The sequence below is a fragment of the Lagopus muta genome, chromosome 6 (genome assembly GCF_023343835.1).
Source record: "Lagopus muta isolate bLagMut1 chromosome 6, bLagMut1 primary, whole genome shotgun sequence".
Classification (NCBI taxonomy): domain Eukaryota; kingdom Metazoa; phylum Chordata; class Aves; order Galliformes; family Phasianidae; genus Lagopus; species Lagopus muta.
In genome coordinates, this window is record NC_064438.1 from 42,819,507 (window position 1) to 42,846,264 (window position 26,758).

Consider the following 26,758-nt stretch of genomic DNA (forward strand, 5'->3'; position numbering starts at 1 on the left):
ATTAATATTTCTCTTCTTTTAAACAACATAGCTCTAGATGTTGCAATTTCTTCATATGCAAGTTTACACTGGATATTTCCTATAGGAGAAAAAGATCCATTTGTTTCTTTTCTTTCCTTTTTTTTTTTTTTCTTTCTTTCTTTTTTTTTTTTTTAATCACTGCATCACTGGTTAAGATAAATACCCACAGAGTTGTTGTTTTGTTTTGTTTTGTTTTCCTTTTTTAATGAAAAAAGTAATCTGACCCTTAAATGTGTCCGTGTTGATTTTTCAAACCAGCATCCAGCTGGTGGCTGCGTCCATTGACATTCTTTTGGAGTTTAGAAAGATAATGCATCTGGTTCAAAAATGGAAAAAAAATCTAGCTTGGATCACGTGCCAAAACGTAAACTAAGCCTTACTGAAAGTTTCTAGTTTGCTCCAATTATTCCTCCTCTTTTTAACCACCAGGGGAAGCCTTAATGAATACATACTCCATTACAAAGACACGTTCCTTTTCATCCCTTTCAAAGGCTCTTCTTATGTAACTACCCTTTGTCTAATATTATGCTATGGTCATAGCACTCTGGTGGCATTGCCATAGTTCTGTCTCTTCCTCTGTGTCTTGCCCTGGTAGTCTTATACAGGCTGAAATTTCCATGTGCGTAGCTTTCTGTTGCCATTCTTCAGTGCTGTCTTCCTGATTTGTTTTGGCAGAGCAAGCTTGAGTCTTTATGGCACAGTGAAATATTCTTCGATGCTATATAATTCAGACTGAATAAGGAGTCTGTATAAGGCACGTGTCTCAATATATATACGTATATAAAAACACTAACATTGTTAATTCAAGTCAAGCATCTTTTACATTTAATTTCTGTCTTCAAGTAATGCTTTGTTTTCATGTTCCCTTTCTTTGGTTTCAGTGGGGATCACTCCATTCTCCAGGTCTGAGTGCTGCTGGATGCAGTTGGTCAGGACTGTAGTGCTAGAAGAATTCTCAGAATTACACATCTTCTCAGTCTCTTCTTCCTTTTTTTCTTCATCCAAGGAGTAGTTTCGGAAGGTCTCATAAATTTTACGCACATCCTCAGGGATGGTCTTTTTGATGTCTTTGTTTTTCCTTTTGGTCATCTTAGCAGATGATCCAAATTTGTTAATGATGTTGTCCTCAGATGCCCCTTGCCCATGCTTGTGGAGTTGATCGGACCCTTTAAGGCGTAGGTTGTTAGGCCTGTTGTTGATGCTTTCCTGAGATGAGGCCTTGAAGCGTCCTGTTTCCAAGGCAGTGAAGACTGAGCGCTTCTCTGGAGACAGCATATCTAAGGAATGGGCTCGCTGGTCCAAGCCCAGGCGTCGGCGCTCCATGCTCCGGATGGTGGCTGCCCTCTGAAGTTTGTCATGGATCTCCACGCTGAGCCGCCGCCGTGTCTCCCTGAACTCAGCTGTCACATTTGCTTTCCACTCAGCTGCATGGGCTTTTATTTCTCCAACCTTCACCACAAGAAAAGGAAAGAATAAAAACAAAACAAAAATAAAATGGAGTGACATTCATTTCTATTAAACAGTAGCACAAGAATGTTTTTTATCTGGCATAGAATTGGAGACAAGTTTCAACTCCAAAGCATACATCTGGGCCCAGTTTTCATCAGCACAGTGTTTATACTAAGACAGGCTTTAAAATTACCAACCAGTGACTAGTAAATGGCATACGCAGCACATCACTGGGCTGCCTGTTTCATATTTTGCTATCCTGCACATTTTATAGCTGTTTTACTTGGGGAGAGCTCTTCATGCTAATCCCTCCCTGGCTAAGAACAAAATTCCTGACTTCTAATGTCAGCAGTAGATGGTTAGGAGAAGGCAGAATTATTCACATATAGTTACAGTAATATGTCTCAGAACATTATAGCACCCAATATAGCAGTACAGTAATGTACTTTCCCGTACTGCTCATGGTTCAGTCCCACTGAACGTTCTGTTCCTTGCCACAAAGCAAATAATGTTGAGAGTATCTATTGGATGACTTCAAGTACTCCAAAATCCTTCTGATACATACAGTCTAGGGTAATTTATATTGGACAATTCTGGCTGACTCTAATGGAGGTGTACATTGTATAACTGTTCAAATACTAGCACCACATGCCATCAATAAGCGTGCTGATTCATGAAGAAATTTTCAAAACACATCAGTGTTCTGTGTGAGAACCATCAGCATGTCTTTAAATGTCTCACTGCTGTTCCATTTCACTGCTTTGCACCTGAGAGCACAATAATGACTAAGAGTAAAGCACTGACATGTATTAAACAAGTACTTCTTCGGAAAAGGGAGGGAAAAAAAGATAAATGATCAAGAAATATCTCTTTCAATACAGGCCTTTTCTAAAGTTCAGCTAAAGAAGAATAATTTCAGGAGTATGATGTCTGCAGCTGCCAAGGTAAAGGGTGCCATGGTCTGAACTCAGTTTCTCCATTCAGTAGTCCTCAGAGTATTATCTTTGGTTCCTCAAGCCAGATGAAATGGTCTCTACTTAGAACTGGATTAACTGTGGTAGCAGGTATCTCATATCCACCCTGAGAGCTCAGACTCCCACCTTTGGTTGCCACAGCCAAACACTGCAGCTCTCTTGCTGCTCATCAGTCTGACAGCTCTTTGTGAATCCTTTTTTATTCATGAGGATACACTGAGTCTCAGGCGGCACAACTGCCTTCATAAATGATAAATAACTTTAACTCTGCCAAATTTTGGTTATTCTTGCTCTTTGGCTAACTCTGCCAGGTTAGCTTTGCTGTGGAATACAGGAAGAGATTGCATTAAAAATTGAAATCTTATCAACCCTCTGTCAACAGGCTTCAGGTTTGGAGGTATGATAATTACCTTTCAATACTCTTATTCTGAGCATTAGCAATATTATCTTTGGAACATGGAGGACATGATCAGAGTGAAATGAGCCACATTTTCCCTGATGTTGACAACTCAATGTCTTAAATTTTAATAATGCAGTACTCAATAAAGGACCTAAATCTAAACCTTTATTCAGAACCATATTCTTTGACACAGAGAATGTGGGAGAAGTCAGTATAGAGCATGAATTAAAAGCAAATTATTGTTTAATTAACAGAGCCAACTAATGTCTTAAAATCCACACACCTCTAATTTTAGAGAGAACACTTGATATTTTTATCACAGTTTTGTAACTCGCTTCAGAGTGAAGGCTGGCCTCTCTTCTTCATAAATGCAGACCTACTGGTGTGTTCTATGTATTTAGTAATACTGACAGAGGTGTAACAATCTAGCTTTGTTCAGTTGCTTTTTTCCACACTTTGTGAAGGAGATAAAGATCAGAGCTAAGAGAACACAAAAGGCTGCCAGTGGAGGCTATACTGAGCACTTGTCAAGCAGGGGAGTATCCTTTTATAGACAAAAAGGAATCAGTCAATTAGAGCTCTCTTATAAAATGACAAATCACTGTGATATTAGTCATACCTCTTCTTTTGTCTTCTTGGACAGGACCCTTAACCAGTCTCCAATCATACTCAAAACAGCAGCAAAATATGCAAGGCCAACAAGGATCCAGAACCACACTAAAGGTTTATACCACTCTCGATAATGGATGTCAGCATTTCCTCCTGAAATAAGCATAAACTTCTCTTTAGGAAACATATGATGCCAAAATTGACTACAAAATTTCTGCAATTCTGAGAAATTTCTGAAAATATTTCTTAATTCTTGCCAACACCACTGTACTTCTAATAAAAGATAAGAGATCTGTCAGGTGGGAGGAACAGACTGTTTTTAATTTAAGACTAGGAAGTTACATACTGCTCTACTGCTATGTGATCTGTCAGAGCACCTAGTAAACCTCTTTCCTTATATTGCTGAGACAATTCAGAAGCAAGTCTCAAATTCCTGTTTTGATAATACATGCAACAGCACAAATACATTCTCAAGAAAAAATGTATTACAACTTGTCTTCCTTATTCTGAACTATCTGCAGCCTGGTAGTTTGGAGACTTCACAGTTCAACCTGCTCAAATGATACTTTCCAGATTCTTTGGCTTTAAATAAAAGATTCAGAGATTTCTGTGTAGGAGACAGAAAAGTAACTTTCTCTACCAAATCAGGATATCTGACAGGAAATCAAATCTATATCAGTTCTGATAATAAGGATATGCTGTCTGCTTGGATGTAAGTTATAGGGATGAATTCTCTGGCCAGCAACTCTAGAGGAGAAATGGGTCAAATGAAGCAACAAATATCACAAACAGTTGAGGATGGAAGGGACCTCTGGAGGTCATCCAAGCCAACCACATTGCTCAACCTAGAGAAGATTGTCTTGGTTAGAAGGGAACCAGACACCAACTTTTATCTTCATATGGCACTGAAAAGCTTTTAGGATTTTCCTTCAGTAAAGTACTCCAACAATACAGCTCAGAGTTTCCACCTGAGCATTTTGCAATCATTTCAGATTTCAGTTCTATAAGCATTTTAATTTTATCCAGACTGAGCATGAGTGTGTGTAAAGCAGCTGAACATTCTCAAGAAAGCTCAGATATTTGAGTACTGGCAGGGACCCAAATATGTTTTTGATGCTGTTCTCTCCTCATACACTATATGAATCACTCTCTTTTTCTAGTCTTTGAGAGTGTAAAACAATAGCAGATAGGGGCTGCTGTTGCTATGGTACAATGGGGCTATTCTAATCACACACGTCCCAGCAGAAGCTTGTTATGGAGCAGATTGTCTGGGTCTGTCTTACAGACTAATGAGCCAAGTGAGAAAATATGAGACCACTTTCTTCAGCCTATAAAATATTCTGGCTTGGTTTTTTTTTTTTTTTTTTCAGACTACAGCTATAATTGTATTTCCAACAGTAGAACAAAAACTTTCCCAATTTGCCAAGAATTGAGACATATTTTAGTGGAATAAATCAGTGTAGCTTCACTGATGCTGCTTTACCCAATACGGTATAACATTTTCTCTTTGATATTGAAGGGATAGAGATACGGGGATGAAAGTAACAGAAAATAAAAGTAACAGAAAATCTTTCTCAAAACCAGCAATGAAACCCAGATTTCCTGGTGATCACCTGCCTTAAGCTCTTATCATGAGATCATCTTTGAAGTTTTCTCATTCAGGGTTTCCATTTTTGAAAAATTCTGGTTAATAACCACCCAGCCATGGATTATATTGTCTTGATTATATTGAATATACAGCAATTTGAAATTTAGTACTCTGTTGATTTTTTACAAATATATTATTCAAAAAAAACACTATCAATGTGTACATGCCTAAGAAAAATATTGTTAATTATACTGTGTTTTAATACCACAAAGCCAGAATACCAGTGAGGTTCTCTTCACACTTAAGTGGTTAAAGAGGACTGAGTTCATACAGTTACTTTCAAATCTGGATTTTTTTCATATCTGGGGCTTTGTTCAGTGCCAATTTTTCCTCAGTAGTTCATGTCTTCTATACCACTATGTCAGAATTAAAACAGGGTCAGAGTGTTATCTACAAAAAGACTGTATTTGCTGTTTAGCAAAGAAAACTTTACATATTCTTGTTTCTGCCTTTGATCTTTTGCTCATTCATATTTCACTGATGTTTAGGAAATAACGAAACAGAAGCATTATATGTCTGTGCATCTTAATGCTATAATTAGTATCACTAATAATCCAATAATCACTAGTAATCCAATAGTGGCGAAAGAAAGCTCATTTATTTTAACCACTTTTTCTTAGCAGAATAATAGAGCAAAATAAATTCTCTCATCTCTGTAACCAACAATCCTTACTCTCTCTTTGGTAAGGATGGGTATTTATAGTTTTAGTTAGTACTGTATTCATCTGAGAGAATAACTTCCTAGCACTGAGCTGCACATGCTATTAGACCTTCCTTGATGTAACAGGGCAGCTGCAATGTCAAAATTCCTGCCAAGGCTAGAGAACAAAATCCAGCTTCTGAAATGCTGCAGATTCTGCAAAAGAAGAATTTAGCAGCTCTCTACTGTGTCAGACCAGACATTTTCCAGCCTTATAGCTCAGCTCTACTTTGTAAAGCTTTGTCCATTCATCATTTTGGCTATATGCTTCAGCAGGCAGCCTCAGCTTGAGACCTAATGGACTAATACAAATTTTGAATTCAATAGGAAAGTCATTTGACTTGTGCATAATTCATTGCATGATAAGGGGTAATCAGGACTTCCCAGACTCCTGCTATCTACACTGCTGAAAGCTTGCACTCTGCATATGGCAATGTATCTGACTCTTAAACCTGTCTGGAGTTCTCCATGTTATTGTACAATAACCCCAACAGAAATACCTGGCTTCATTTATCTGGATATAATAAATTGTAAAAACCTTCCTCTCCTTACCAAAAAATAAATTCTAAGAGCCAAGGCCCTCATGCGTACAATCTAGGCTCAGTGCTGCTCACCTGCTACAAAGTCACCAAAACCAACAGTAGTCAGAGTGACAACCACAAAGTAGATGGACTCCAAGGCTGTCCATCCCTCGATGTGTTTGAAGATAACAGCGGGAATGGTCACAAAGACAATGCAGCCAGCCAGGATGAAGAGGATGGTAGAGATCACCCGGATCTTTGTTTGGCTCACTTGTTTTTTCTAGAGAATGGACAAAACAAAGGGAAAAAAAAAGGTATGTTATTGGAACTGTATAGTTTACATTATGAATGGCAGATGGATCACGCTGATATCATCTGTATTTCAATTTCTGTCATTTGTGAGCTTATTAAGTAGAACCCAACCCTTCCTCTCACTTGGTGAGAACCATCTCTGGAGAACAGTGAACTACTACTGTCTGGCCACAGAAAAAACGTGATTTCCCTTTTCCTAGATATTCACTAATCTGTGACAAACATATCATGGCCCAGTACACTCCAGTTCGAGTTCAAAGTATAAAAGAAGGTGTGCATTCACACCACCAAAGATATAAGTCTACACAGCCTCACCAGCCCTGAGTGCTCAATGAGGAATACCAAAACTAAAATGAAAATAAACATTTTTTTTTCTCAAAGAAGAAGGGGAAAAAAAGCTATTTTATTTACTAATAATTCATGCTTTGGGTTTTGCTACTTTATTTACAAATAAATCATGTAAAAGGCTAAGCTTTCTCTGGAATTCCAGCTTGCTTTCTCAATTATGAAGGTATAATATAGCTATTTTTGGATTTCAGGACTTCCCAGTTCACACCAAAAATACAGGCTTTATGTCAAATACCAAATAACCTGAAATAAAATTACCTACACAAATCTGTGTTGGAAAGCTCTTGAACAAATACTGAGCATGTTACTGGATGCTATAAACTGAATATAAATACAAGCAGTGTAAGTGCAGCATTTTACACTCCTAGATCACATAAACTCTCACTTCATTTAGCATAAACTTGGATTTTGTTTTCAGTAACACTGATATAAGTCCAGATTAACACAACCAGTTCTAACAGATTTATTCCAGATTTTCTGTGCCATACTTAAAGGAATTCAGAATTTAATGAAGTTTCATGAGAAAGATGAAATCTAGTAAAAAAACCCAACTTATTATGGATTAATTAAAGTGACAGTATCAATTCTGTATCTGACCTGGAAAAGGACTGTGGAGTTCAGCATGAGTTATGTAATGCCAATGATAGAAACAAGAGTGGAAAAAATGATGTATAAATCTCTACCAGATATTCAGGACCACTTGTTCCTGAGCTATGAATTCAGTCAAAGGTGTGGGTTTGTATGCTTTTTTTGTGTGTGTTTTTTGTTTTTTTTTTTTAATTTTTTTAATGTAAAAATGGTAACATTGCTAATGAATGTGCATAAAGATCTGACCCATGGCTATTGTGCACCTTGGTCACTTGCACAAAAGCAGAGCAGATGAGGTTCTTTATATTCTTCTTATTCTTCCACTGGTACAAATGAATCAGAAAATTATGGTGAATAAGGACAACGTTTTCAAAGATACTGAAAAGGGCAGAACAGCATGACTTAGAAACAGAATTACATACTGGAGAATAATGCATGAAATTCAGAATACAAGTGAAAAGGGGAACACTTTGTAATTAAGCATGCATTCTGAAGACATTCAAAGTGTAAATGCTATAGACCCAAAAAACGCTAAGGTACAAATGTTGTTATAGTAATCCCATATCAAAAAAGGTTGGTTTGCATGTTTCTCCTATGGATGGATTTGGCCGTGCTATTTCCATACAAAGAACGTCATAATGTACTGCACATTTTCTGAAGAATAAGGAAATGGCACTTCTACATTCCAGTTTTGGCACAGTTATATTACATTGGACTATATTAGCCTAAACACTGCAGTATTACACTGTAACAAGTCATTATTAAAATATAAGTATATATATACTACATAGATACATTAAAGGGTGAAAAATCTGAAAATGTTCATGCCTCAGGTTTTGAATTACATAGTCTGAAAAATTAAGCTTGTACTTTCACAAGAAGAGAAAAAAAAACACATGAGTTCTGCAAAAGAAATTTTTTTCCCTCAGGACTGTTCATAGGAACAGACATCACTTGTTGATACCTTTGTTCTTCTTCAAGCCTTATGTCTTAATCACCATGATATAGAATTGGTGGTTTTCCACTTGCTTGCTCTTCTGATGAACTTACGACTGCTTGTATTAACTAAACAGTGATCCAACTTTAAAATAAGGGAAACGAACAGTTCAGCTGAGTATGGCCTAAAATGTATTAGATTAGGGCACTCCATAGAAGTGGCACTCCTGCTTTGCTGTAGCTAAGCCAAGCAAAAGTCTCTCATATTCTCTAACCTTCAAGCTGCTATACAAAAGATGAAAATGACCTCCAGATCAGGGTTGAACCATATGCCAATCCTGCACAGTATAAATAGAAATTAAAGGTCAACCACTTTGTCCTAGTTCCTTAATTTCAGTTTCTCAACAACAGCTGCCACAAGCATAGATATAGATATTTAATTCCAGGTGCAGGGTTGCATGCCACACACCCACACTTTCCTCAAGAAACTGGTTTTGATTTTCCCATTCAGCATGCAGCTCTCATGAACCACAGCTTTACGAACCCACTTCTCCCCATGTACCAACACAGGGAATTTTGTCATCTGTGTGATTTTTGTGAATCTTACTCACAGAGCCAATCTGTTTAATATACAGCCTCATACTGAGCATCAAATGTGCCTTTTAAAATTTAATCCATATTGTGTAAGAAATGTCTAGGCTGTCGGTTCTCAGAAGAACTATGCTTTATCAAGACTGCTCCTAGCAAAATTTAAGAAATAGAACTAGTTTGTCAAACTAGCAATGACAATTCCTGACCAATAAGTTAGACATCATAAATACAATTAGCTATTCTTTCTTGTCATTATGTAAGATTATCATCACACGATCTAGAAAGACTTTCTGCCTCTACTTCCCCCTACCCAGCCTTGTCTTACAGATCTCCATAAAAGTACTCCAAATAGACTCTTCAAATACTGCAAGTTTTTGCAGTATTTTGGTATATCTGAAAAAAAGAAAATTAGAACTATCCTGTGCCCTCACCAAACACCAAAGAACAAATATCTGAGTATCTCCAGGCAGGCTAGCAGAACCTTTGAGCCCATTTGGGGACATTAATGCAGAATTATCTACAGTAGTCAAAATGGAACAGTAAGAGAGCTCTCTCTCTGTGAAAGGTAGTTCATGTCATAGTGGAGTCAGTTAAATGAAAACACTTGTAAAATAGATATTTTCTGCTTTTTTTTTTTTAATATTGTTTAATCAATACATTCTTTCCACATTGATGAAACACATATTTGTGAAACATTCATCAAGTGTAAATAAATCAGTGCCTGCTAATGAGAGAGGCTTCAATTTAAATCCAACTAGAGAAAATCTGAAAAAAAAAAAAAAATTAAAGGAAAAATCTAAGGAAAGAGTGGAGTGTTTTTTTATGATATAACAACCCATAAAGATTCATCTCCATTTACTCATGAAGGTATTCATTTCATTCTTAAGGTAGGTAAGAGCTAAACAGGCAGCATCACAGAATCACGGAATATCCTGAGATATGAGCACTGAGTCCAGCTACTGAATCCACACAGAACAACCCAAAATCCAAACCCTATTTCTGAGCGTGCTGTCCAAATGCTCCCGATACTCTTCCAGCTTTTTGCCATGACCGCTGCCCTGCGGAACCTGCTCCAGTGTCCAACAACCCTCTGGTGCAGAACTTTTTCATAACCCCTACCTGACTCTCCCCTGACACAGCTCCATGCTGTTCCCTTGAGTCCTGTCACTGTCAACAGAGAGATCAGTGCTGCTCCTCCACGCCCTGTGATGAGCTGTAAGGCTGCCATGAGGCCTCTCCTCCACTCTGGACTGAACAAACCAACAGGCATCAGCTGCTCTTCATACATCTTGCTCTCTAAATCATTCATCATCTTTGTGGCCCTCCTTTGGACACTCTTTGAATAGTTTTATGTCTTTTTTATATTGTGGTGACGAAAACTGCTCACAGTGCTTCAGGTGATGCTGCAACAGCACAAAGTAGAGTCGGAGAAAGATTTGAATCATCTTGCTTGTATTAATTAAAGAAACTGGCAGCTTGCTTTAGTTTCAAGCATTCTCATGGAGAGACCCTTATCAATGAAAATTAGATCTTCTACATCTCCATCCACAACTGTTACTTTGCTTGCTTTTCCCTTTTTTTCTATTACATACACTGTGATTTTACCAGTATAAGATTTATCCAATAATTCTGGAAGTTAAGAGAAAACTATTTTTTTTTCCCCTCAGGTCCTACACAATCTATGCTGATTAACAGGACTCTTCCATGGTTACTGTCTTTTTCAGGTAGATTAACTTATTTACAAATGTTCTGACCTGCTCAGTGTCAACAAAAGGACCAAACAAGGTTCTTATCTTCCCAGACTGAGACAACAAAGATGACAGATTCATTGAAAAAGGAGTAAATTATTTGCCAAGTACAAAACATTAAGCATGGGACTATAAGACACTATAGTCACGTTTCAGACTAGACAAAATGCTAAATATGTGGCAAATTACACTATATTTCAAATATGCTTGTTCCAAGACTTCGTAGTGTCACCTCTCATTGCATAGAAACTAGCCCAATATACCGTACTACTCAACTATAAAAATCACTGGAACATTTGCTGCCTTACAGTGAGCTCATATGTTGCTTCTGTTTTCCAAAGATTTTATTTTCTGAATTCCTGACAAACATCCCCAGGACTTCAAAAAAATTGTTTACCTCTTTGGCTAGTTGAACAGTGTTGTATTTTTAGTGCTAGTATACTGCGCCTTCACAGAACATGCAGTCCTTGTCTCTACACCAGGCACTGCATTTTGGAACATTCCTCCAAAGAAAACATATTTTTTTAACATTTCTTTTGTCCCCTTTGCCTATTGCTAACTTTATGCCCTCTCCCATGCTGTTAAATATTCTTGGAACATATTCTCTCTACCTGCACACTAATTAAGCAGCTTGTCTTCTAAATCATTTCCTCCAGATCAAAATATTTTAACAAAAGGAAGGCAAAAATCTTTGTATTCAAAACATAAAACAGAATATCGCATATATCAGTTCTATCCTTTCTTCTGCCACAGAGGAAGGCCTAACTATGTCCGTAGCAAAAACATTTTTGGCTAGCTAGTTCAGGTGCTGCCAATAGTCACAGGTTCACAGTGCTTGCCTTTTTGATCAGTTAAATACAAGCCAGCCCTGATCCATCACATGGCACACATCTTAGTAAGGTGCTCTGCCCGTCTCAACACAAAGATTGGAACAGCAACAGGCAGTCATGGGTCACGTTGAGTTTTTCATCAGCCAATACTCTCTAATCGTTTTCTTCAGGGCTACCCTCCATCAAACATGTTATAATCAATATACTCTTCCTCCTATTTTAATCACTAGGCTATAGAGCTTTGCAATTTTTTTATTTAACAAATGATGATGAGTGCATTTTTTCTATAACCTAATGGTTGTCCTCCTTTGCTTTGCTTCTTAGAGCAGAAAAGATTTCTTTCAAATGCCTAGGTTGAGTCTGGAAAAGAACTTGGGGGGATAAATTTTCTCTCTCTTGTTTTCCTATTTTCTCCACCAGGGGGAGGGAGCAAGCATCTGTGCGAGCAGCCAGGGCAAACTCACAATATCAAAGCCTAGAAGTAGAATGCCATGCAACGTATCCAAAATATACATGTGACATTTCAGACACTTCCATGAGTTAAGAATGGTGGTTTGAGCCATTCTACTAGACAAGCTTCTCCCTCATCTAATGAGCTCTCTTGGTGCCTCAGTGCTATTTCAATTCTTGTGCTTTACAAAGCACATTGCCATTGTATCAAAAGAAGATGCAAAATCCACCCCCTGTTTCTTAGGTATAGCAAGTACCATAGGAGAAATAGATATTAAAAGCTGTAAGCACTCACATTTGTTACTAAGCTTGGTAGAGACAATCCTAAATACATACAGAACACAGGTCAGGATAAAGAAGGATTTTTTTTTTACATAGCTGTTTTTTCCCATAAAACAACACTTCTGCAGGGTGTTTGTCTAGACCCAGATGGAATACGCAGCAAGCTTTTCACAGGATAGCAGCTTTCTCAAATGTTATTTTTGTAAACTGTTAGGCATGGTTCTTGCTGCAGTCATAATGTAAGTACTGATATTGTGTTATGAAAATACAGAAACTGCTATGGAAATTTTCTAGGCTCAGTATATCTCTTTTCTATCTTCTTTCTCTCACAAGAAAACACAGTTAAGGATTTCTGATATGCATCAACTAATTTCATCAAGGTGCTCGTCATGCTACTGAGGAAACAAAAATAACAATAATAAGCTCAAACTTCTGTTCTGGCTGATCTGTATACAGGCCCCGGAAAAAATAAATGTGGAATAAGAAGGATCCATTCTGCATATACTATTCTCAGACACTGGAGCAGACAGAGGGCAACAGAGGCTCATGACACAGACTGAAAGAAATTCAAAAGATGCATTCAAAGGCCAGATTTGGAATATGCTGCTTCTTTCCTCCATACTTATGCTCCTTTTTGAACTACAGCTACATTCCCTGCTTCCAGAGAGTGCAGAATGAGTTAATAATGGTTGTTCTGCATCAGTTCCCTTTACCTGAAAGAATTTTAACTTGCTAGTTCTGGTAACCCTGATTTTGATAAGTGCTGAGTCAAATGCTTTCTTCTTTTTCATCCATGCAATTCTGCAATTCGGGGCAAAATTAAAATGCAGTTATGGTAGAGCAAAGAAAAATGCTATATTGCAGCAAGGTTAAATTTATTAGTATATGCTCAGAATCTAACTATGAAATGTACCGAGACAAACTCTTACTCTCAATGAGAGATCTAGTTATCTACAGCATGATGTGGCTGATTTCAAAGACTTAGCAAGAAACAGAAATTTTATATTAGTGTTAGAACTTTCTCCACTTTGTAGGGTGGAGATATTTTGTATTTCTTTTGTTAGCTCTGCTTGGGCTTTGATTTTTTGCTGTTATGTTTTCTGCTCTTCATACTACTGAGTATTCAGAATATTGTCTCCATGTTACAACTTTCTCCCTGCCTCTACCAGCTTTCTTCAACATTTTGCAGGAGCTGCCATTGCTATGTGCTTAGAGTTCATATTCAAAGTTAAAAGGAAAGCAGGAAACACTGTTGAAAGAAAAGAGCTGGCATAGAGAGAGGGATGCATCAAACACTTCGCTTCACGGCTCAAAACATTTCTTGTTGCCACAATGACATGTATGTGTATAAGCTCTGGAAATATATGCATATGTAAAATGCATTGGAGCATTGTGATGAACAAATGTGATAGTTTGATAATCCTCAAAGGTGAAGACAGAATACACAAAGCAATGTGTTTCATGGGAAAGATCTGCTTGCATCTAAATAGATTTACTTCCAGTGTTCTCCACTGAAATTAAAAGTTACATGACTAATACCAATTTCAGTAGGAGGCAGGCATGTGTAACCTTACCCTCCAGAATAGTGGGTTGGACTCGATGATCTCTGGAGATTCCTTCCAGTACCTACAGTTCTGTAATTCTGTGATAAAGAAGGATCATTTATCTACCTCCATTCCTTATGAAGAAATTTGGAATTCAGGCTCTGTTTAGAAGTGCAAAAGGTGGACAGGTCTAAAAGGTTTTACAGAGATATCGAGGTTTGTACCTAACTCTTCAGGAAAATATTAAACCTTAAACTGGAAGCTAATTTGCAAGCTTTCGTTGACTTGCAGGATTAAAGAAAGACGTGCTCCACAGCCAGCTGAGGTAAGCTTTAGATTCTGAACTGATGTTTGACAGCAAAGGACTTGGGGTAAAAACAAACTTCCAAAAGGTTTGCTGCATTTGGGTTATTTTCCCTGAAGCAAATAAGCTGTAAGCATTTCTAACTGAATTAAATATCCAATTTGTAGAGATAAAATGCCAAAAACAGATATTCCATGACTAGGATCCACAGATTTTGTCATGAATTTTTTATTTCAAACATATCGTCTCAGCACTGTGTAGCAAGTATACTTTCCTGTAACTTAAATGCAGCAGAGTATTTGAATCAAATAGTGACAACGGTATATTAAAATTTGTACCGCAAGGCAGTGGTTGAACTTAAATAGAATTCATAGACAAATTTATCTCTGGTGAAGAGTCATTGCATGTAATGAAGTCACAGCCTGCACCATTGGCTCATTTAGTTCATCCACAGGGTTATCGCTTAGCTGTATCTTGTATTAAGCACTGTGGTGTGAGGACTACTAGAGCAGGTAATGACCAAAAATAAAAATAAAACTTCCTGTTCCATTTCCATAACCATAATTAAAGTACTGGCTGGAAGCAGAAAAGAAGATGTGGCCTGTACCTTCTCAAGGTATTTCAGAGACAGGTATTGTAAATTTACCACTGCTGCATTTCATCCTCTTCTGCAACACTGCAAGAGTCGGTGGTCTTTTTGCCAGAGCTAGGCATATTACAGTAAAGTGCCCAGATGGCCCTGGGTCTGGTTTGCTTTACAGCCAAGAAAAGCAGTTAGAAGAACAACTGTTTTTAGGAAGAGCATTGAAGGAGTCCAAGCAGACAGTAGCAGAAGGAAGAATACTTCTGTAAAGTACCCAAAGACTAACAGTCCTCTTAATGGCAGATAAGTTATTGATGAAGTAGAGTCAATGCACTCAGAGTTTTCCAAACTAGAGCACTTATCTAGAAAAAGAAGCCCTGGATTTCAGAAGGACTTCATGTATTTTAACTTTTAACAGTTGTCAGGCTATTTATTAAAAGGACTGAAACACATTTCCACACTGCGTTCTATTGTTTTCTGCTCAGTGAAATTCCTTTTCAAGAGGAAGGACTGAGGTGTACATCTATCAAAAGTAGCTCACAATCAATTCCATTGTGGTGGAAGACAGACTGTTTGAATTTTCATAGGCTGAAAAAGCCATTGTGCTGAGGTCTCATTTTCCTGAAGACAGCACATCAGTCTTAAATTTTTATAGACAAAAGATTCAGGAGAGTAACTCCTCAGCACCGACTGTTCTTAAAGATAGTTATTTTTGGTCTAAATAAAGTTCGATGAGGAAGATAAGCTAAAATAAATAGAAGCACAGCATTTGCTAAGTCTGGTGCATCCTGCTCATGATTCTAGCTGTTCTAAATTGTTCTTACAAGCTGCTCTATCTGCCATGCTCTTTGCATACAGCCTATGGAGATGCTGCAATTCTGGATTCTTACAGTACCTGCATCCCTTAATTTCACTTCTATCATCACCCAATATACAAAAACATTTTCAGATCTCAAAGAGAGGAACTGAAAATGAAGTAAAGAACTCCCCAGTTTCATAAGGCACTACAGATGTATTGTTTCCAAACACTAATGTATGTCTAGTTTTTTATTATTATTATGTTTTCAAGTCCACTTTTAGATAAATACACTTCTTGAGAATTATGAAGGACAACTCATTACCAGCAGATCTTTTTTGCTAGCATTTCACCATGCATATATCCGTGAATTTAGTGATAACTGACTGCAAAATTTTTATCTGCATCTAGGTTTTGGTTTAAATCATTCCTAAATTTCAGAATACTTGGGTTTGAAATGTATATTCAAGTGCTCACATAGTTGAAATAAAGCATACAGAAGTATATACATATATAAACCAATGCCATTTTAATGTACAAGTACCCCTTTCACATTGTTCATGAAACTGTAAATCTCAGCCTAACACTTCAGGAGTTACAGGCAGAAGAATAGGTAATGAGCTGGGATTTACATGCATTTGCCGTTTCCACTGCTCTTGTAAATCAGCACTGTACAACAAATCTTTTCATCTGTACAAGCTCTCACCAGACAGATTAATTTTTTCCTGAGCAAGTTATTTTGCTGCATCTGGAGCAAAACAGTAGCAGGTTCAAAGAACTAAGTTCCCAAGCAATGAGAGAGGCATAAAATTGCAAAAATCAAATGAAAACAGCTTCAAGTCAGTTAACACTGTGTAATGTTTCTCTCCAAGGTTAAATCACCTTTGGTCCTTCAGTAACAAGGTGATCTTGTGAATGACAATAGAATTTGCATCATCTCTTTCTCAAAGTCATTCTGCAGCTAGCTTAGCAACTTCATAAGAAATATTATTATAATTCTTGCAGTGAAAGGAAGCTCAACTGTAAGTCTACCACACACTTCCTACATTGCTGTACTAGATGCATACCTTGCAGTAGTAGTTTTCAGAGTCTTCACTCCTACATCTGTAATGTCTGCCTAGGATGGCTGCAAGGCCAGTCAGCTTAAGGCAAGACTCACGTACGACTCACCCACCTGAAAGAGCAAGGCCCTCTGTCTGTCTTGTGTATCAACATCCAGCAAGGTCAACACATTATAGGACTTCGTAACAGGGGCTGCTGATGTGAAGTGGTGAAGAAAGTAAAGTAGCCTTAGCACTCATTCCTTGCTGTGACCTTATTGGTTGCAGAATTATGATGAGGGAAGTCTATTCTGAGGAAATCGTGCAATTGCGCCTCCTTTCTACTTCCTGCCCATCACATATCTCATAGAAAATAATTGCAAGGAAGAACCTAACAGCAGTTCCAGGTTTAGAGAAGCAGGAAGATGAGTAGAGCAGAGACAGGTGGATAGATCAAAATACACCTGAAATTATGGGGGAAAATTTCCTCTGTGAACGGCTGTTTGATTCTACCTCCCCATTCTTCTAACAATATTTTAATGTCAGCTCCATTTCATTTCTGTCATCCTTAACTACTTCTTCCAACTTCTCAGCCTCACTTCTCTTTTAATTTCCAGTTGGCTTCTTCCCTCCAAAACTTTCTATCTCACACCAACTTGTCATTTGCTACAAATCACATTTCCTCTGCCTATGTATTTTCCTGTCCATTTAAAAATAATGTTTATAAATGACTGTTTCTACACAATCTTAATACAGAAGTCCTGTTCCTGCCTGGCTTCTATGGTCTCAACGTGGTAATAACGTATAATAGAATGTAATTAGATCCACTGTCTTTATTGCAACAATAAGAATTTCTTATTAAATTACAAAAGCAAAGGACTCCTTTCTGGTAGCAGAATTTTTATATTCATCAGACATTTCGTTTTGGTGGAAATGACCCAGGAAACTGTTAGACTAAATTCTGAACACCGGAATTTCAGCTCATAAGTCTTGAGTCATCTTGGAATAATACTATGTACATGCACCACTGATTTGAATTTCATACTCTCTCCTGACAGTTCTGTCCAGAGACAGAATACCAGCAGATGGCAGATTGATCATTGCTCTAGCTCATTCCTCTGTGAAAGCTCTTGAATGTGATAAAAGTAAAATAGAATTAAAATATTAAAAACACAGCTTTTTAATCTTACAAAAAGTAACAGTAAATAACTCTATATTAAAAACAAAACAAAACCAAAACCCTAAGATAGGATATTTATAGTCTCAGTGAAGTTTTAGCAGCTACTGTAGTAACACACTGACATTGGCTAGTAAGGAAATGAAATAGAACTTAAAAGAGATTTTGTTGATTTCTGGTATTATTTGATTAGATGTCATGAAGTAGAGATGAAACTTTTCCATCAGTTTGACATAACTTTATATGCTCAGAAATGAAGGTGTCAGATTTTATTAACAAAGTCAGAGTACAAACTTTTCAACATCATATATTCACAACTGCGTATAGGCTCTTGCTAGGTAACATCACTAATTTTCCTATACATTTATCTATTAACTATATGTCAAATTTTGAATGCAATAAAAACAATTGCAAATCCTGAATGACTTCCTATTTTGCCTAAGCTGTGATCTGAATTTCAATTTCAGGCTTTGAGAACATTATCATCTAAAAGCTTAACATATCTGCTAAAAAAATAAGAACTAATGCTGGTATGGGTCTGCAAAATACAGAGTACAGAGTGATGGATGCCTTGCAGGGAGCAGATGGGGGTTCTGAGTTATGGCATTAACCCGGTAGAGAAGCGGAAAAGGAAATCTCTTACAGCTGCATTGGACCAGTTACTCTCCTCTACAAAGTTTCTTTCCCTTGAGTTGTTGCACTCATTTTTAGATAAGGAATTCATAAAGATAAATCCTGTCACCGGTACAATAACAAAAGAGAATAAAGCAGCCAAAAATCACTAAAAAAAATTTTATTCTCTAAGAGAAAGAATAGCTAGGATAGATCTAATCTACCCAGAAAGGCAAACAACAATGTTCAGGAAGGTAAACCTTTAGAATTTGCTTAAAGAAAGCTTCCCAGTGGCTCAGTGGGATTTCTACTTCTGCCCCACTCCCATCCCAACTTCCAACAACAACTGTTTTTCCCTGTATCTTTTTCCAGGTTCAGATAAAGCCCATCGCTGGTTTGTTTTTTGGGGGAAGGGGGGAAATGCATGTAATTTCCATAACACTTACAGGTCTTTCATATCTGGAGCACATCATTTCTCAAGAGATCAACAGGCAAACAAGTTCTTTAAGCTTAACACTGGAAAGACAGGCATCAGATGTACCTGTTCTGATAATTCTCATTCAGTGAATTATGGTTTGCTTACAGACACACTGTATTTCTACACAAAGTACTGTACTTTCTAGATGCACAAGCTTCAGTGGAGAAGTCTTGCCACCAACCATGTTTCTGACTGCTTACTTACATTCCTGTATGGTCATCAATGCCCTACCTGCTGTACTGCCTGGCTTGTCCTCAGCACCGCTGCAGTAAGCTAGAGCAGTGAAAGGAGTCATCAAGACTAGGAAATGCTCCCAGCAGTTTCACTTTACATGCTAGAAAATCCTGAAGTCCTCTCAGGAGCATGATGTGCTCACACTCAATGTCTGCATCTGTACCAAACTGCAAACTGAGGGAAGATCTGTCTGGTTATGGTCATCCGATCTACTTCCAGTTAAGAACTAAAGACTTGTTACAAAGTCTGAATAAAGACTATCTGAATCTAGCCTATATTTAACTCAGGATAATGACAGTGCATTCTGTAGCTGTGTACTCTGGAGCGCTACCCTTTCTATCTTTAGATGCTTTCAACCTCTGTGTGTATAGAACAATCTAAAAGAATGGAGTTTGTTCTGCTGTTTATTATAGAAACAGCCTCTGGTCATTCATAAGATCCCCCCCACATGCAAGGTAACAGCACTATTTTTATGGTTTTATGCCACCTTTCAACGTATATTTAATTTCTATATTGTCAATGCTAGCTGAAAATGATTACAAAAAATATCAATTTTTCAATTAAACGTTGAGTTTTTACTTGATTTTCTCAGATGAGCTTTGAACACAGTTCAGCACCGAGCCCAGATATTGAATGATTCATGAATATGTAGTGCATTTAATGACCCTGTACATACATTTCTTTAACCATCACATTTGTGTCTAAGTGAGAACAGATTTGAAGATAGTTTCTGTCCAGGTTATTGAAGATAGAATCATAGAATACACCAAGTTGGAAGGGCCACAAAAAAGATCACCATTTCTAACTCCTGTATCAGAGTAATCAGTAGCTGAATAGGGAGAGTCTGTGCAGGGGATACTTTGGTTTATGTCTGTGACCTGGTTGATGCTTATTTATTTTTATGAAGCAGCATTATTACAATAGGAGAGACAGCATAAATTAGCCAATGTGTGATGTTCTCTGAAGTCCAATACAGTGCATCCCTTTCCTAAAAAGATATGTGAAAGTTCCTGTTTTCCCAAAGCACTGTTTTGCAGTGAAATACTTCCAACCCTCCTTAATCACAGAGAAGTAAATAGTTATTTTTCTGGTTATCTACACACTGAAATAGTGGCAACATTACTTTTATAATCAAAACATGCAGTGGCATGTGTCCAGCTCCTGTGCTGAAATATTCTCTCAACACTCTGGCTGTAGTGCCTATTTGATAAGACCTTATGAAGTTCCTTCCTCAAATGTACAAGCTGGACTGTCCCAAATTGCCCATGATCTTCTAGAGAGGCAAGAACCCATTAGAATGGGCAAATAATATGGGTAAGTAGTAAATGCAGCCTTAGAGATTCAGCTACAAGGCCTGCAGGTGCAGACCGTAGTACTGTTTTAAATTTCTCTTAATTGTTTTAGAAATTGGATTATTAGAACTGAATGGGGGGCTCACAGTGCAATTGCACCATAGATTTGTGCAGATACAGAAGGATCTTTTCCATCTGGTTCTCAGCCCCTTTGCTGACACTCTTACACTTCTTAACCCCCACTAGGTTTTGCAGTTATCTTCAAAGAACCAACCACAATAGTAAAAAAAGTAATCCCAAGTCCCTCTAGGAGTAGTGAAATACAATTGTCATCTCTGACTAAATATATTAGAATTTCTTTCCTCAAACTAAAGAACTCAGCATTATTTTGTATTGCTAACACTAGATTTCATTTATCATCATCATTTTGCACCTTTCATTTTAGCTATTCTGAAATATCTAGAGATGCAATTTGCAGACTCTGTCATCTGTAGATTCTGTCATCTGCATATTCATCTTGTCTGAGTCATTCCAGACCGTTCCTGTCAAAACTGTAAGATTCCAACAGGACTCCAGCTGATTCACACCGATGCCCTACTCCTAATCTCCATTTCTCCTTCAGACAGTTACTGATGTGTGAGATCTTCTCTCTTTCCTTACCACAGCTTGATTTTCTTATACCCTTTGATGAGAAAACTTCTCAAAAGTTTTTAGAAATGCAGTATATAATATCAATAGATACTGATACATACTCAGTGAGCCTCCAAAGGATTTGAGGCACACCACTCAATATTTTCTTAGCTCTTCTAGTGTTTTCTTAGCCTACATTTGTACCTTTCAGTCTCGTTATAAGTATTCTGCAAATTTTTGTGTCTTCTCTAGTTGTAGTGGGTTGCTTTACGCCCACAAATATGTTGCATTTGAGTTCCTCATGGAGACAAAGTAAGAAGACTTACACATTGAATAACAAAAACTACATGTAGAGCTAAGTTTTGCTCACTGCTCATAATTAAATCAAGAACGGTTGCTTCACTTCTGGATTGTCTGATTAGTTTCAAACATACATGGTTTCCGATTATGCAAACAAAACATATTAATAATTTATATAGATATTATCATTATAATGATTATTATAATTTGCAGTAGCTAATAATAAAGTATATATTATGCATATATATAAGGAATAAACATATCTTGGATACATTGCTTTGGAGGCTCTCAAAATACCAAGGAGGAAAAGGAATAGTTTGGATGATTATAAAAAACAAGCAACTGCATTAAATCAAGGAAAGAAAGGAGTACTTTGAATACCAAAAGAACTCCCATTACGTGCTGAAGAGCAATATTCTGTATTAATTATTAGTATCAGCATTCATCTATGAATCTCAAAATACTTCAAATAGGACATGTATTATTTTTATTTGTAAACTATCATGCTGACAGTTTAATGGTTTTGTCCAAGTCACCTAGAAAGCCAGTAGTACAGTTGAGAATTAATCAAAGGCTTTCTGACTCACACTATAACTACTGTACTTTTGGGGGAACAGAAGCAGTCTGGAAGGTTCCAAGATTCCTTTCAGGTAAAGTAGGTACAGTAACAAGAAGCTAGCCTGAAAAGAAAGTAGTGATCTTGGCTACTTTTGTTTTTGCAGAACCAGCCAGTCACCTTTCAATAACCTTATTTTTAGTTCATAAAAATGTAGGCCATTTTCAAGTGCTCAGTCAGGCATGTAAATGCTTACTCACCCATAATCAACCAGCCACCTTTTTCCACATTTAGTCTGAGAGACACTCCTTATGGCTAGTCTGGGACACTTCACAGTAAGTTAATTAAAGAGGAAATTGCTCATACTCCAGTTTAATAATTATTTCCTTTAAAATACAGCTACAAGTAATTTGCTCTCATCTGTGGGAATGTTTTAGAAATAGATGCCTATTACGCTAACCAGTTTGGACAGCTTTTCATCTTCTCCATCCCTGGAAAGACTTACCTCCAGTTACGCTGCTTCCAAAGGAACCACAGGTCACTTCTAGAAGTTATGCTTCAAAAAGAATCCCTGAAGTGAACCATCGGCAAATTAGCAAATTATCATTTGCCAGGCCTGCAGCAGTGCTTGCAAAAGAATTGCTCTTGGTGATACAGACCCAAAAAATAGATGGTAGCAGTTAGAAGAAGGGAAATTATATGACCTATTCAAATCTGGAAAATCCATGCAGAAGTCTATGTGCATAAGGTACATAGAGTGGGTAAACACAATGAAAACAATTCTATGTACAGGTATTGTACCAGTTCTTTTACCAGCAAATCTACTCCAGGGCATCGGTCTCTCGCAGCGAAAGTGTATCAGTCAGGTATTTCTCTTTCCAAGTTTGTATTTACTCCAGTAACCCTGATTTCCAAGTCCTTTAAGTTTACTATATAATACAGTCAGGACCTACTCAGCATCCCTCTTTCACCTGATATTATACTAACTTCTATGTTCAGCGATCAGATATACTTGTCAAAAATAACCTGTGATGTTTGGAAGGCTGTTTTAAACTAGTCCTTGTAAAGAAACTATTTTAGTAGATATATTCTCCAGAGATAGCCTATAGTCATTGAAAAGATGATGGGTCCTCAGAAAGGAAATACAGAGCCTACTCCTGCATCACCATCTAGAGAAGTCAATTTCTTTCAACTGACTACAAAGGCTTTTAAGGAGATTATCTTCTCAGCTTGGAATGTAAATCCTTCAAGGTGCCCAACATGTAAAAAGGACTGCAGGTAACAGCAACAGAATTAAAAGCAAGTTACACAATGGAAGCAAAAAACTGATAGAGCTTACTCTGAAAACCTTTTCCACCCTTGCGATACTCTTCCCAAAGATTGTTCCAAGTTGGTCTCCAATTCCAGCCAGCAAGAAGCCAAACAGAGGAATGCCAAAGATGGCATACAAGATGCAGAATACCTTGCCTCCAACAGTGCTTGGGGCAATGTTTCCATACCCTGTAGAGAAAAATAGTTGTTGGAAACTTCAAACTTACATGGGGCTTTTTAGAAAAACTAATGGGCTGTTACTGCAGAGATGCCTTTGTTCCACATGTGATTTCTATTTACAGATTTTCCATGGAATGATGTCACTTCCCAGGCAAGCTATCCATAGAGATTTAGTTCTTCATTTGTATACTCAGTTACCCATTTCTTCTATAAATTCAGGTCCTATTTAAAGTTGTTTTGTGATTAACTAATCTAGCTTGACTTATCATGGCACAAAGATCATGCAGTGTTGGCGTGGTGCCTGCACACTGCTGCTCCTCTCAGGCTTTGTCAATTATTTCCTGACAGGAGTGTGATTCACCCGACAAGACTCATTTTCAGTGGTTAGCTCATAATTTCCTCTCCCCTCACCACTCTGACGAGTGGAAAGAAAACACATTTGTACTGCCTCTTAAAGCCACAGGAAAGAATTTTTGAGATTTTGCAACACATAGGAAGGTAGCAGAATGTATTTAGGAACAGGAATATGAGGAATATATACTACAGTCCTACTTAATTTACACCAGAGATGGTTTGATCTGAAGGTGATCCAGAGAGAACATGATTGTGATAACCAGCATTCTGTAACACGAACACTGGACAAATCCGTCTCACATGATGGAGAAAGGACTATGCTGACTCACAACACTATCTATGCTCCAAACCACAGTCCTTTTCATAGCTGCATCCGAGATCCCAGATTTCTCCTAAAAGTCTGAGAAAACTCAGGCTTCACTCACTAGTGGACTGACAACGACCAAGTAATCGACTGAGTGTCTGCATAACAGGGATACTAGCAGGGCTCTGGTGAGTAAAATAAAACCATTTTCTTGCCCAGACACAATACGTAGACTTCATGCAGCCTTTAAAAATCTCATTCATGGAGAACTTAAAGCAGATATGGGCAAACATCCAAGTTCTTTTCAATAAGTTATTTTAATAGCAGATGCCAAAGAATATGCTTACATAAACTATGCCTATAAAGTGGCATTTATTTCAATGAGTAATTTAAAAGCTTGCCACTTGGGTCTACTGAGTAAACAAATATTTAGGGAGGATTTTATAAACATTTGATTCAGAAATGTTTTCTTTATCTCCACCGCCTGGTTTTATTTTTAATGCTGCCATTAAAAATACATGGCAATGTAGCTTAGCATATAGAGGACCACACAAAGGAGTATGCTTTATGTAATCGCTCTTTCATCCTCATCCTGACAACAAAGTAAAGGCACAAGACTCCACTGATCTAAAGGCACCAGGACTCTACTGTTTGGGCAACACAGCAAGTCTTGCAAATGCACCAGGTTATTTTGTTGCATTAGCCATGTAAAGAACTTGAAGAAATCAGACTCTGGTGATTTAAGTGAGAAGAATAGTTAAAAGCAACGCAAATAAAAAGCCAAAACATTTTCCAATGATTTCCAAACTCTTGACTCCTAATCAAGACAGCACTGAAATCAAGCTTAAAATTATAAAGCCAGTGTATGATTATCAGGAGATTAACTTCGCCACCAGTGATATCAGTTATCTTATCTTCCTTCAGAACAGAATAATAAAAATCCAACTTCTTCATCTTTGAGTAACTTGTTCACAGAAGACAGGACAGAAACCCTAGCACACCTAGCATAAGCATTCAGAGATGAAGACACTAAATACATTGGACACAATATACAGGAGACACAATGACAAGGGCCTGAATAACAAATTTAGTAAAATCAGTGGTTCAAGAAAAGCTTATTAGAACACTCTTCACATAACAGAAAAAAAAAGTAAAAATATTTCAAGGCCACGAATTCCAGAATAGTTTGGTTTGGGGTTGTTTTTTTTTTTTTTTTGTTTTGTTTTGTTTTTGTTTTTTTTTTTGCATAATCTACAGTTTGTGACATTCCTTCCAGTAACATACTACTGGTATGAAAATAAGGAAGGTTTTTAAGATATAATGTGTTAATTATGTGGATACATTTCCAGTTACAAGTGGTAGTGCAAAAGAAGAAATTTTGTACCAAATTTAAGAGTATATATCAAAATCGATGAAAGAGAGTTACTCATGGGTGAATTAACTTTTAATATTAAAATTCAAATTGCCAACAACATATAACAGTTATTCCATCTAGTACTGATACTTGATTTTTCATGATAATTGAGTTCACCTGCCCTAACATTAAGAACAGCATAATAAACCCTCAGTTACATCAGTGATGCTTGTTTTCAGTTCAGCATTGTTTTTCCACCCTAATTATGGAAACAGCTTCTGATTATTTACCCAGAGGCCCAATGCCCTTGAGACACAACGAGGCACACCTCCTGAGAACCAAAATACAGATTAGCCACTTCTTTGTGATCTACCTTCCACAAATTTACTTGTAATCCAGCTCTCAACTTGACTATGTATTTTAAAAGATAAGCATAAACATACCTATTGTTGTGATGACTGTTCCAGCAAAGAAAAAGGCACTTCCAAGGTCCCAATGACTGCTGTTGTTAGAGGAATTTCCTATGGGACTGACTCCTGCATTATCTGCATCAATAGCATGCTGCAAAGAAAAAGACAACAAATCAGCCTTGTGTGTGCCTTACAGTATCCCATGCAAATAACTATAGGCTCCAAAAATAATTTATTAGGGCCATGAGAACAGCTTAGATTTACTTTTTAATACCTGCTCCAAGTATATTAGTATCCTCTGCACACAAGATCTGAATATATGACTAAACCAAACAGATATTGAAATGGAATAAAGACACAATACATAGATAAATGACAAAAGATACAAAGCACTGGAGAAGAAGTCCAACACCAAAAGAAATCCATAAATAACATTCTTGCAGCAGTAACTGTCAGAGGAAGAAATTCCCCAGTGTGAACAGCTGAGGTTGGAAGCAGCAAGAAAGGTGGTAAATATAAATAATGTTCATGAGGTCAACTGAAGCTAGTCAGCCAAAGATTTTATTTCCCAAGCAATTAATAATTGATAAGGTTTTTTATATTTTATGCTAACTAAAGTAAAAATTATATATAAATACGCCATTTAAAAGGAACAAATAACTGCGGAAACATCATGAAACAACTTTGCAATCAGGGATTGGGGGACAAAGAATGAGGATGGAGAATGGGGACAGAGGGAATGGAGAACGTCTGCAAACATCACATGGTTGAAAAAAAGGGGTCAGAGAAGCCACTTCTAGCAGCAAAGTAGTGTGAGTAGTGCAGCTTCAAAGTCAACTTAAGCTAACATGAGTCTACTCAGAACTGCACCTGCTGAAAGTTACATGTTTTT

General features: G+C 37.3%; 1 protein-coding gene across 2 annotated transcripts in view; it reads right to left on the minus strand.

The window, feature by feature from the left end:
- Positions 1 to 123: 123 nt before the first annotated feature.
- Positions 124 to 26,758, minus strand: part of KCNK10 (potassium two pore domain channel subfamily K member 10) — a 56,379-nt gene continuing 29,744 nt past the window's right edge. For both annotated transcript variants that reach the window (XM_048949836.1, XM_048949835.1), the window contains exons 4-8: positions 25,900 to 26,017; positions 23,293 to 23,453; positions 6,416 to 6,602; positions 3,464 to 3,606; positions 124 to 1,470 (exon numbers count right to left, since the gene is read on the minus strand). In XM_048949836.1, the coding sequence (XP_048805793.1) occupies positions 847 to 1,470; positions 3,464 to 3,606; positions 6,416 to 6,602; positions 23,293 to 23,453; positions 25,900 to 26,017 (1,233 nt within the window). In that variant the 3' untranslated portion in view covers positions 124 to 846. The remainder of the gene's footprint in view (positions 1,471 to 3,463; positions 3,607 to 6,415; positions 6,603 to 23,292; positions 23,454 to 25,899; positions 26,018 to 26,758) is intronic.